The sequence below is a fragment of the Ammospiza nelsoni genome, chromosome 1 (assembly GCF_027579445.1).
Source record: "Ammospiza nelsoni isolate bAmmNel1 chromosome 1, bAmmNel1.pri, whole genome shotgun sequence".
NCBI classification, from domain to species: domain Eukaryota; kingdom Metazoa; phylum Chordata; class Aves; order Passeriformes; family Passerellidae; genus Ammospiza; species Ammospiza nelsoni.
Genome location: NC_080633.1, coordinates 135,945,993 through 135,958,550, shown reverse-complemented (window position 1 = coordinate 135,958,550; position 12,558 = coordinate 135,945,993). Strand labels below are relative to the sequence as shown.

The following is a 12,558-nucleotide window of genomic DNA, read 5'->3' as shown; positions in this document are numbered from 1 at the left end:
ACCTGGCCACAGCCTCCTTTCAGGGAGTTGTACAGAGCAGTAACATCATCCCTGAGCCTCCTTTTCTCAACACCCTCAGCTCCTTCAGCCATTTGACATAGTAGGTACTCTTTAGACCCTTCACCAGCTCTGTTGCCCTTCTCTGACATGCTCCAGCACCTCAATGTCCTTCCTGAACTGAGGGGGCCAGTACTGGACACAGGATTTGAGGTGTGACCTCACCAGTTCCAAGTGCAGTGGAGCAACTGCAGAATTACAGCCCTTGTCCTGCTGGCCACTCTTGTTTTGCTACAAGCCAGGATACCTTTGGGCTTCTTGGCCATCTGGACACACACTGGCTCATGTTCAGCCAGCTGTTGACCAGTATGCCCAAGTCCTTTTCCACTGGGCAGATTTTGAGCCAGTCTTTCCCAAGCCTGTGGTGCTTCATGGGGTTATTGTGACCCAAATGCAGGATGCAGCACTTGATGTTAGTGAACCTCATACATATTTCCTGAGCTATCTCTCAGGAAGTGATAGCTGTATCAGTTCTAGTAGAAGATAAAGCTTACACTCAAGATTTTGTGTGATTCTTCAAATTCAGAATGACCGAAGCTGCTTCTAGTACTTAGCTTGTCAGCACATCAGCTGGACAATTTTTCCACCTGTATTGCTTGTTAACAAACTGAAAAGAGGAGTCATAATTCCAGTTTGGAGGTAGGATTTTTAGAGAAGCTGTTTTTTGGGCATTTTTTTCAAATGTGGTGATGAAATTAGGTTGTGAAAAAGTCTTAGCTTTTGTAACTTCATATGAAATGTCTGTTTCCTGTGAAGCACTCTGTTTCCTTAAAAACTGAATGGTTACCTTGAGATTTTAAAAATATATATTTATGTGCATGTAGCCCAAGATCACTAGCAATTGTGTTGCTACCAGACTTATCAGCGAGAGGAAGCATCCATTTGTCATAATTTCATTGTCAGCTTCTTGCAGCAGACGTAGCATTTTCTGCCTTTTTCAGTTTGGCACACAGCTGATATGCTTAGGTGTAGCATTGTGGCAAGAAGATTAGCTGATCAGGAATAGACTTCATTTGCAAGTTTCTCATGGCCATTCTGTGTTCATTTGGGCCCTGAGATATCTAAAAATTACAGATTTCTGATCTGATGACATTAGTAGTTCACAGGAGCTAGGAAATGTTCAATGACATCAATAATTTTCATCAGAACAGGTTTGAGACTTGTGACTAAAGACAGTGATGCCAAACCCACTTCATTAGTTTTTCTGTCTTTTGGTTGAGTATTTCTGCTTGTCAGGCTGGATGCACCTATAATTGGGAACATGTCATTGTAATGCTCTGCAAGGTTGTCTGGGCAAGCCAATACTGTCCTCTGACACTGCAGCACAGAGAGGATTGGTACAGTCTAGCAGTTCCCAACTGAGCTGCTAGATAGATCATTCTGATAATAGATCTGTTCCTTTCCAGGTAGAATGCCATGTTTGCAGTTTCTGTTGGAAAAAAGACAATGACTCAGTTGTTTGATGTGTACCACTTATCTTCATTAGAATCATCACTGGAGTTCAAAGAACATTCTGATCTATAAAACTGCAAGACAAGACTAGTCCTTGACTTAGATTTTTCCTTTGATAGTTACAGCTCAAACAGAAATACTTGTCATATTCTTAGTTGACCTAATCATGCTCTTGAGCAGGCTAGACATGGCAGAGGGTCCCTTGTGACTACATCACTGCAGTTCAGATGTATGTTATATATAGTAATTTTCAGTCTTTTCCTGTTCAGATACACTTTTTAAAGCCTGGCTTCTGCAATTATGAAAGCTATTTCAATAAAATGGATGATGGAGCTATCACCTGCACACATTCTGATGTGCTTTGCCTCCCTTTATAGTATGGAGGGCAAGTTGATAGCTTGAGAAAAGCAAAGGTTTTAATTAAATATGACCAACGTGGAGCACTGCTACTTTAATAACACTAACTAATTAAAGAACTAAATCTCTTGTTTTGTGTTATAACTTAGTGGCAGTTGAGGCTTTTCCTACCATAGTCTGAATAATATAATCTGTCCATGATAAGTTATTCCAGAATTCCAAATGTTCAAGTAATCTGGTCATGTAGCTAGAATATTTTACATTTGGTTTGCCTACTAGATGTGCTGTAGAATGGTATTTCAAGAGGTAATGCACCCACGGTTTATTTTAACCATCCTGAAAATATGGCAATTTGCCAGACTTTATTCCATCAAGTCCTCAAGAAGAGATTGCTTGCTTAGCTGGCAGTGGCTGATCCTTGAGGATGTTTACCATCTTTAAAAACCCTGCCATCCACCTCTCAAACCTTGGGAACTTTTCAGCTAACATGGGCTTTTAGAAGTGAGAAGAATTGGGTTGATCTGTGTAATTCTTCCTTTCATGCATTTGGGACGATGAGGATTTGTGCAGCATGAGCAGAGCCCTGCCAGGTAGTGTGTTTGAAAGACTCCTGACTTCACACCTGTGAAGCATGTGTACCCTCTGCAAATTCTGTAAGGTGTGCCATGTAGTAAGAGATGTGGCTCTTATTTACTAAGTTTCACTACCTTAAATACTCCTTTAGGTTAATGAGACATGACTTTTTCTTGCTAATAAGTATTTTACTAATTTTTAACATTTATAATGTTACTGAAAATCAGTATAAATATTTGCAGTAAAATGTATCAGTTTTTATGGAGAAATACTTTTTTTTTAATAAAATAGCAAAATTATTTCTGGAAAAGTATTTGTTTTACAGACCTCTTCAACCTATTATAAAAATATGTATTCCTAATAGTCTCAAAACTTCTTAGAAAAATGCCTTGCATTATTTTTCATCTTGGATTTTTCAAAACTGGAAACAGTAAAGATTAAAGGACCGTCTTGTGATTTGTGAAGTTTTGCTCTTTATCTGAATTTTAAGTGTCCTCCACTTAAATAAATGCATGTTGTTGTTACAAGTTGTCTTTTATCTAATATGGACACAATTGTTGCATCTCAAATAAGCATTTCCATTTCAGGGAAGGGAATCAGCCTTTTTATTTTTCCCTTCTCTATGCTAAAGGATGCTTTTTGCACGGCACCTCTTTCTTAATCTTCTCTTTTCCTGCATTAAATGCATAGTGGGAGAGTTGGTGACATGGAGGAGGAGAGGAAGTAACAGAATTGATGTGTCCATGTGAAAAGTACTTGAGTTGTACAAGAAGTGTGAGTACACACACAGACAAAGAGGAAAAAGCTGACCATATTTTTAGGTTGACTCAATGCTGTCCATTTACCAGTGATTTTGGAAATATTACCTTGACAAAAGAATTGGGTGCTTTCAAGAACTCGTAATAATGAGGAGTTTCAGACAAGTTGAAGCAAGAAAATTTTGAGTGGTTTGAAAATGCATCTCAGTTCAAGTTTAAATTCTGTTGCATTTCATGCAAACCCTTTCTACTTGCTGTTGCAGCATCAGTGGGAGTTAGAGCATCATTTTGTCAGCAGAAATTTGTTTTTCTGAAAACTGTCATTAAGGGGTCATGTACTGGTCTGCACTGGATTCTGTGGAAAAGGCACTGACTGTTAATGAGCTTGGTCTGGCAGCCAGGAAAGCAATAGGGAGTGGAAAATACCAGTATAAAAAGAGAACTAGGAATAAAGGGGCAGACTGCTTTTAAGAGGTGTGCTTTCTGAGCCTAAAAACCATTGGTCTAAAATTATTTTAGTACTTAGATCTTCACTCTTTTCTCCTCAAGGTCAATGAATTAAACTTTATGAAAGTCAGGGGAACAAAAAGATACTCGAGGAAGAAATGACATTTAGGTTTTGGGAGGTGCATCAGGACTTCTATGAATCTGACATGCTTCTTAAAATATGTGCATAGATGTTTGAGTGTTTCTTTTACAGGTAATTTGTATGTACTTCAGTGTCCAAAAGGTTCATCACTGAGATAGCAAAATGAAGATGAGATATGTGAATTGTGCCCTAGTGGAATAGAAGAAGCCTGAGGAAAATTTCCACAGACCCCACAATGTTTTCTTTCTTCTATTTTCAGTTTCTTCTTTGCCTTTTCCATGTTCCTATTCCTTTTTTCCTCTAAAAAATCACTCCTTTTCATGAAAAGTCTTATGAATACAGTGAAAGGAATAGAGCTGGGTTGGGTTAAGTACAGTTTCATATTCAAATATGAATATGTATGTTGCTAGGGCACTGACCAGATAGAAGCAGATGCCTTTCCTTCTGCCTTGTTCTCTTTGGTGTCTCATGCACTTCTAAGATAAATTTATCCAGAGGGATACTTGTTCTAGACTGTGGATTTACTGGAAAAAAGGCAAACCTGAAACTAAAGAGGCTTGGGAGCTTTCAGGGTAGGCTGCTTGTGGAAAGATCTGGAAGTTTTAGTCTCTGAGTCAAGGACAATTGTACTCTAGAGGTTTACTTCCCTAAGAGTTGATGGAAATGATCAACTCTATCCTTGAAGTGTATCATTATGGAGATTTTTATATATATGTATATCTATAGAAAATAATCTGGTGCTCAGACCTTCTTGGACTTGCAAATGCATGTTATGCCGATGTGGGATTCGTAATGATAATCAAGTTTTTCTGTAGGTTTGTAATATGTATTGGTCTTAGTGGACATTGTCCAGTGGACAGTGATGGAGGTACTCAAAGAGAAAATGTAAAAATGCTTTCAGTTTTTCTTTTTTTTTTTCATGGATCTTCACAAAGAACAGTTCCCCCAATTTCTCTGTTTTTACTTGACTTCAAAGTGTTTATTATTAAAATTTGTAGTTGTTTTTTTAGATTTACTAGAGCAAGATAAGCTGTACCTGCTTAAATGACTTTTCCAACTCTGCCATGCTTATGGTTTCAGCACTTTGTTACAAAGATTTGGTAGAGAAGTATATAATGCAATGTGTTTTCCCTATTAATGGAATTATTAATAATATCTTTAAGATACTGGCATTCATGTGGGCTTTTGGATTTCATTTAAAGCTTCTGAAGTTCTATTGTCAGCAATTCAAACCACTGTGCCTTCTTTGAGGTATATCCCACTTTTCATTTGTTTCCTTGGGTGTTCTCAGAAACCTGATCTTGTTTTTTATGAGCAAATTTTGAAATTAATTTTTATACCTGTGTGGAAAAAAACAAGAGTGTGGCAGTAATAATCATATAATAATGTTGGTACATCATAAATTTTAAAATTTGCATTTGTAACCTCAAATTATCACTTTTGACAAGCTAACACTTCTCGTGATCAGTAAGAGAGTTAATGCATTGTGACAATCCTATTGTTTGCTTTTTAGTCCATTTTAATGGTGAGTTCTGTTGCTGCTTTCTAGTGTAACAAATGGCGGCGCAGTGTGTGACAAAGGTGGAGCTGACTATTTCCTGCACCAATCTCTTGGATAAAGATGTTGGTTCCAAGTCAGACCCTCTGTGTGTGCTTCTCCAGAACACAAGTGGTCAGCAGTGGTATGAGGTACATCCTGATGCTTTTCACAAATCTGCTTGCAGGACCTTTTAAAACATTACAGCATATGGTTTCATTAAAATATTTTAATTTTGTACCAGCACTTTTGAGTACTTTTTATTAGATGGTAACTCTAATAGTCTAGTAGGTTTGGATTTTTCCCTTAACTAAAAACCAAGCTATGTCAAACCACAACAAATAGTTACATGGGCAGCACATGAATAATCATTTGCTGTTAAATACTTTAACTGTCTGATTTTTAGCACTGTTCCCCAGCCATATGCGGACCAAACACAAGAAGCTTTCTAAGAGATTTAATGTGCTTTTATAAATACAGTATTCCAAAACTGGGATCTCATCCTGGATTTGACAATACAAGATTTTATGTTGGTCTTTCCTGTGCAGGAGTAGGTCCCACCTTAGAGGGAGTGATGAAAAATAGGTCAAGTATCCCTAACTTAGAGCAGTGGATTTTGAAATATAATGTATATATATAATATAATATTTTGTAATATAACTTATATTTAATGAAAGGTTTATAGGAAGGTACTCCTTTGTACTTTAAGAACTTTTGAATATATTTAATAATACCATATTTGATTTTCTTGCTTGTTCAGTTTATTAAATACCGGATAAAGTGGTATCTTTCTAATTTCAGGTTGATCGCACAGAAAGAGTTAAGAATTCCTTGAACCCAAAGTTTTCCAAGAAATTCTTAATTGATTATTATTTTGAGCTTGTTCAGAAACTTAAGTTTGGAATATATGACATTGATAACAAAACCTATGATCTGAGTGATGATGACTTCTTAGGAGAATTAGAATGTACGCTGGGACAGGTAAGCATGCAGATGATTTCCCTTAGAATTAAGTTACTGAAAATCATTAGCCACTTTTACCTTGAGTTTATCACTATGTTCTTGTGTAGTTGTAGTACTCTTAAGTTGAATAGGATGCTCTTCATTTGACTTTTCAAGTCTCAGTTCAGTGTATATGCATTTTATTTGCAAAAGGTCTTGAGATGATGCCCTGAAATGTGCTCTAGGTGACTGTTGGATTGCTAGCTAAAAGTAAGTGGGCTTTCAATGAGCACAAAGTTGTAGTAATTGCTATTTATTTACTCTAATACACAAATTCCTATTTTTATGCTCCCAAAACGGAGAATCAGTGTAGAACAACGTATGAGTGCTCACAAAGGCCACGTTATCCTTGTAATCTGCCTTCCACTCGATGCAAGCAATGATCCTAGTTCTGCCAGGTATAGAATTACTTCTATTTCCCACTCATATTCTGCTATTGATGCTATGACAATTGGGCAGCTTCTTTTAAACTTGTTCTTTTGAATAGATCCTTCAAAGGCACTTCTCAGAAGAGTTGTCTTGGGATTTTCCTTCCCCTGTGTCTTAAGCATTTATCCTTATAATGCACTTAAAATAAAGAGGCATTGTGAAATGAAATTCAATGTCAATTAAACATTAATAATTCATTCTCAAGGTAAAGAAGGAGTAGACACACTTCTGAGGAAGCATTGCCTGAATAGGGTAAAATAAAATCAGCTGGAAACTGTGCTGGGGAAGGCTGATGGTTTTTTTGAGTGACAGGCATTGTGTTTATAAATTTATTTCCTGAATCCATTTATGAAATACACCCTGCATGCATTTTAAAGGTATGTATGGAGAACCTAAAAAACAATTTGACATTGGAACCTTAGGTATTATCTTTGTCCATGTGTGTCATGTTACTAGAAAACATTTTAATTCTTATTACTCCTGAAGCTCTGCATATGTTCATCTGCATGTGTGTTTTAAAAGTTTGAAGTGAATAAAGTATAACCTATTTAGTTATAGAAGATTATGGTAAGTAAATGTAATGCTGTCATCTTCACAAAGAGGAAAATTACTAAAATGAAAGTACCTCACTAACTCATTTAATTCCTTTGAAAATCTATTAAATTGTTTTAATAATGTGTGATACTCAATTTTTGTCTTGGCAGGTAGTTTCTAGCAGGACTCTGACAAAACCATTAGTACTTAAAAATGGCAAACCTGCTGGAAGAGGAAGCATTACGGTAAGAGAGTTAAGAAATAAATGTCTTCAGAGCTCATCCTTAATTGTTTCTGGGTTTTATTTTTAGTTTGTGGCTTGAATACAGTGAGTCTATTCTATAATGCTGTAAAGCAGTTTTTTCCTCCACTAATCTATCTTTGCCATCAAATAGCAGCCTGCCTTCTGAATTATAAGTCCCATTGCAAACATCATGAGGGCATCCAATGGGCTTCTGGTTGAGGCATATCTTTGTCAGTGCCATCATTTATGGCAAATAGATGGAATCGAATCCCAGTGTCAAATCAAATTGTTCCTCTCCTTCCCACCCCCATTTTTTAATGCTTCACTTGTGAGAAAACATGAGGGCCTTTTTAATGGGCATGTCATAGGAATTCTGTGAATATGAGTAAACTGAAATATTTTGTTTGCCTACCTAGATTACAGCAGAAGAAGTAAAGGATAACAGGGTGGTTGTATTGGAATTAGAAGCAAGGAAACTGGACAATAAGGTATTTAAGTGATTGCTGTTTCTCTGATAAAGTAGTAAATCAGAGTCTTGTCAAAGCAGGAAACATTTGAGTATTCTTTCTCTTTTTTGCTTATAAAATAAAATCCATTAAGATTTTATTTATACTAAAAAAGAAATTGAAGTAAGATTCCTGCAGAGTAACTTCATTGACTGTTTTGAAATGAATTGTAATGTATTTCTAAGTAAGATAAATGCATTTCAGGGGTAGTCTGTGAGCAACATGTAATGTTGTTTAAATGTAAATCTTTACATTTATTCATAAATAATAGGAAGTTTTGTATATCCATTGGTTTCAATGGATATATAAATGGTTGCCCATTACCTCTCTGAAATAAATAGTAAAAAGTGTACTTGGTGTGTATGAATTTGTTATGTTTATGGCTATCGAGAGACTTTAAAAAATAAAATTAGAAAAATGTTTCTATTTTTACCTTCTGATTTCATGATATTTTTTTAACTCCTTAGTTTCCTGTCTATCTACTGTAGTACTTATAGGTATAAGTATTTTGCTTGAACTGTCAGGTGTTTGATGTGTGGACATTCACCACTTTCTTTTCCTCTTTCACAGGTGGTAATATAATCAGATTTGCATTTCATCATCTAAAGCTTTTGTTCCCCGAATTTACTTTTTGTTAATCTAAGTGTGTGTTAACTGGCATTTAATGGTATTCACTCTAATGGCTGTTCTGAAATAATTGCATGTTATTTAAATACAGGATTTTTTTGGAAAGTCAGATCCTTATCTGGAATTCCACAAGCAGACTGGAGATGGAAACTGGGTGATGGTTCACAGAACAGAGGTAGGATATTTTCAGTTAACAACAAAGAGGTTAAGGTTATTTAATTTCCAGTGTGTCACAGCACTAGATATAAAATGCCTTACAAAAAGAATTGACTATCCTAGATTTGATGTGCAGACTAGTTAGAATTGCATCATCTCTTCCACTGACTTTTCTGGGAAATCTACCTTATTCTCTTTATGCTGATTTCGATATATGCCATTCTGTTTGGAAAGAAAGCACTTTTTTTTCCCCTCCAACTTTCAGCAATCTAGGAGAAAAGAAAAATTTTGAAAAAGAGCTGCATACTTAGAGACATTTGCTTAGTTCTTCCAAGTGCTGGGGTAGGACTTGGGCATTCCTGACTCTGCTGTTCTTAGGAAAGTGTCACCTGGCTGTACCCTTTACTAGTGAAAGTAATGGTGCTAAATGCTTGCATAGCAAGGGCAAGCCAAGGAGAATGCAGAGTGAGGGGATACGTGCTTGAGCAGCAGCAGCCTTTCACCCAGGAGGAGGGGTAGGGGTCCTGTGACGGCAACTGACAGGCTGAGACTAGCTTGAGAATGTCTCACTGCAGTGCAGCTCAGGCCCCATTACAGCTGAGGTGCTGTACCCATAGCAAGTGGTGACTGTATTCATTTTGAAGTATGGACGTTGAAGAACTATAAATCCTTTTTGTCACAGTTTCTCTATGAGGTGATTCTTCTGCTTAAGGTGCATCTTTTCTATTGTGATTTCAGTCATCAACTTTAGGAATAAATCCAGAATTTGATGTTTCACCCTAGAAATGTCTTGTGGATTAGTTCTTTATGCTACTGGTTAAAAAACCTCTCTTTTTCTAGCTACTGTTTTTATTGGTTTCATTTTGAAGAGAGATTTTTCACAACACTCCTACAGAGTTGAAAGTATTACTATTGTAAGGTGGTATTAATTAAGTAGCACATACTATGTGTACTTTCTTGTGCTTTTGTAAGATCATTGTTTGGTGTATTGGATATATTTACAGATAAAGACAAATTTTGAAGATCTTTCAGTATTATTTGTAAAATAACACTTGAGATTTTAACTTGAGAGGCCTTTTATCCTCATGCACTGTTCTTACTTTACTACACCATGAATTTCTTAGGGGCATATTTCCATAAATGACATTTAAGAATAAATAATATGTGGGAGTGAGTTGTAATTTCTGAAGCGCCGGTGTATTCAGAAATTGCAATGTAATATTTTTGCACATGTTTTTGGTAATGCATGGCTTTATATGTGCATGTATATATGTGTGCTTATTAAAAGAAAGCAAACATTGTCTTATTTCTGTAATGATAAATTTAACTTTTTACTGTGCAGTGGCTGAAGGGTGTAAGTAGGTGATAGTGAAGTCTAGCAAAAAATGGAGCTGAAAGAGAAATCTTTTTCTTTTGAAATATGGCATAGTAAGAGTAGCTTGATTTATATCCTGTGTATTGGGATTTGTAGTGCATTGACAGCAATATTAGTAAATTGTTGTTTGCACACAAAAATCATGGCATGAAGGTATGACCCGTTATGATTGTTACTTTCCACCCCTGTGAACAGTAGTGTTCTGCCTTTTTTTTTTCCCAACAGGTTATTAAAAACAACCTGAATCCTGTTTGGAGGCCCTTTAAAATCTCTCTCAATTCTCTGTGTTACAGTGACATGGATAAGTCAATCAAGGTAACATATATTAAATGTGTGTATAAATTAATGCATTAAAAGTTAAAATATGTAACAAGGGGAAGATTTGTTATTCTAGTTACTGCAGGTTTTTTGTTTCAAATTTAATTGAAAATATTAGGTTTCTTATTTGAAAGACACAGATACATTTTTTAGGGGAAAAAAGGAAAACACTTCACATTTGTGATGTATTGTGTGGTAGAAGCTGGTCTTTGAAAGTCTGGGAAACCAGCTGAACACAAATGTCTTTGAAACGTCCAATGCAGCTTCTTATTTTTATTGTACAGTTCTAATGTTATCTTTAACACCACCAGTATTAGCTACTGTGCAGTGAAAGAAGCATGTTGAAGGCTAGAGTATGCTTTGTTCTATGTGATGGATCTTGTAATACTTTGTTATTGGTGCAACAGGTAACATTAATGAAATTTTTAATATACTGCCTGATAAAATAAATTAGACTTAATATACTAGCTAACAGATGTGGGTCAGCTATAACTTGTGAATATCAGTTTTAGCAACTTTTTGTCTTCATATAAAACTGAATTTTCTGTCAGAAAGTTAATCAAACCTGTGAAGTAATAGTTCTACCAGGGTTTTAATGTTTTCTATTTTCCAATTTTATCTAGAATAAATTGTGTTTAACTAGTGAATATTTTTCTTCATAAATTACCTTTAGGGATGGAACTGAGGATAAACAGCCAACCAAAATGCCATTTATAGGCTATTATGATCATGTTAGAAACCTGGTATTTTAGCATTTGAAAAAGAAATCTGAAAACCCAAATGCAGCAAACTTCTATATTTGATGTTCTTCCTCTGGGAAGGGAAATTTAGAGCATGATTTGCATGTAATGGGTATTAGTCATATGGCTTGAGGCAGTCCTGGAAAATCCTTAACAGCCACGGGGATCTGCGTGTTACCAGCACCTGAATGGATTTAAATACATATTTATGGAGTAGTTACTAATGAACAACTTTACAAGCCCAGCACCTTCTTCCCTTGCTGCTTCTATGTTTTTTCCATCTCATCTCTTTCTGCTTCCCTTGTCCCCAAAACAGCTGTGATAGCTCTTACATCTCCATATACTATAAATATATTTCTCCTTTTCAGTAAACAGCCATAGTAAAGCTATAGACCATTGATCTAAATGTATCTGTGAAGAGTTACTCTCAGCTCTGTCACCTGTTTTTTGAAATCTTGCCTGGGAAGTGCAGGTTTATATCCAGAGGAAATAGACTTGACTTGGAATTGTTATAGACTTGCAGACAGGCTGTTTGATTATGCCTTAACTTAGAAACGCAAGATCTATCACTTCAAGCATTAAAATGTAGTCAGGATTGTATTATGGAATGTTATTGAAAGATTAAACAATGCCTTTAACACTTTTGTATGCATACAGTTGCATGTGTAATGGGCTGTTTGGCATAGTAAGTAACACCAGCAATTTTTCTATGAGTGGCTTTCCACCTCTTGAAAGGCTTAGTTTGTGTATGCCCAGCAGTGCACAAACCAAGTTGATCCTTTATCTTCTGGATTCATGCTTATCTTCCATGTGAGTGTGTTTGCAGTCAGTGAAGGTTTTCTGTGTCTCAAATGTGAGTCTTTCATCTGGAGCATGCATGCCTAATTCTGCTGGGAAAAATATGTTCAATCACATTGTTCCCTACTGCTATTGCATGTCCAGGAGGGCATATATGGAAAGAAAGGAAATGCTTCTCTCTTGTCTGGAATAAATATTAAAAATTGGCTTAAATGGGTCAAACGTATCAAGCAAGACAAATTTTTATGCCTTTGAAATAAAAAGGAGATATATTTACCAACTGTACTAGCAGGTATCAGAACTATTGGGTCAGGAAATATGTTACATTTTAAATTTCAGCTACTGAAGCACTTTGCTGAGTATTTGATTGGCATAATTTATGGCATTCAGAAGAATTTACATAGTATTTGCCATGAACATTAATTAGCCTGTTGGTTCTTTGGCTGCTTGTATAATTTAAGGTGCTGTTCAGTGCATGTGCATGCATTTTTTTATTTATTAGTGAA

The 12,558-nt window shown here is 36.0% G+C and overlaps 1 protein-coding gene across 2 annotated transcripts in view; it reads left to right on the top strand.

The window, feature by feature from the left end:
- CPNE3 (copine 3) overlaps positions 1-12,558 on the top strand; it is a 28,918-nt gene that overhangs the window by 4,075 nt on the left and 12,285 nt on the right. For both annotated transcript variants that reach the window (XM_059486117.1, XM_059486124.1), the window contains exons 3-8: positions 5,336-5,475; positions 6,125-6,304; positions 7,459-7,533; positions 7,949-8,020; positions 8,757-8,840; positions 10,422-10,511. In XM_059486117.1, coding sequence (XP_059342100.1) covers positions 5,344-5,475; positions 6,125-6,304; positions 7,459-7,533; positions 7,949-8,020; positions 8,757-8,840; positions 10,422-10,511 — 633 coding nt within the window. In that variant the 5' untranslated portion in view covers positions 5,336-5,343. The remainder of the gene's footprint in view (positions 1-5,335; positions 5,476-6,124; positions 6,305-7,458; positions 7,534-7,948; positions 8,021-8,756; positions 8,841-10,421; positions 10,512-12,558) is intronic.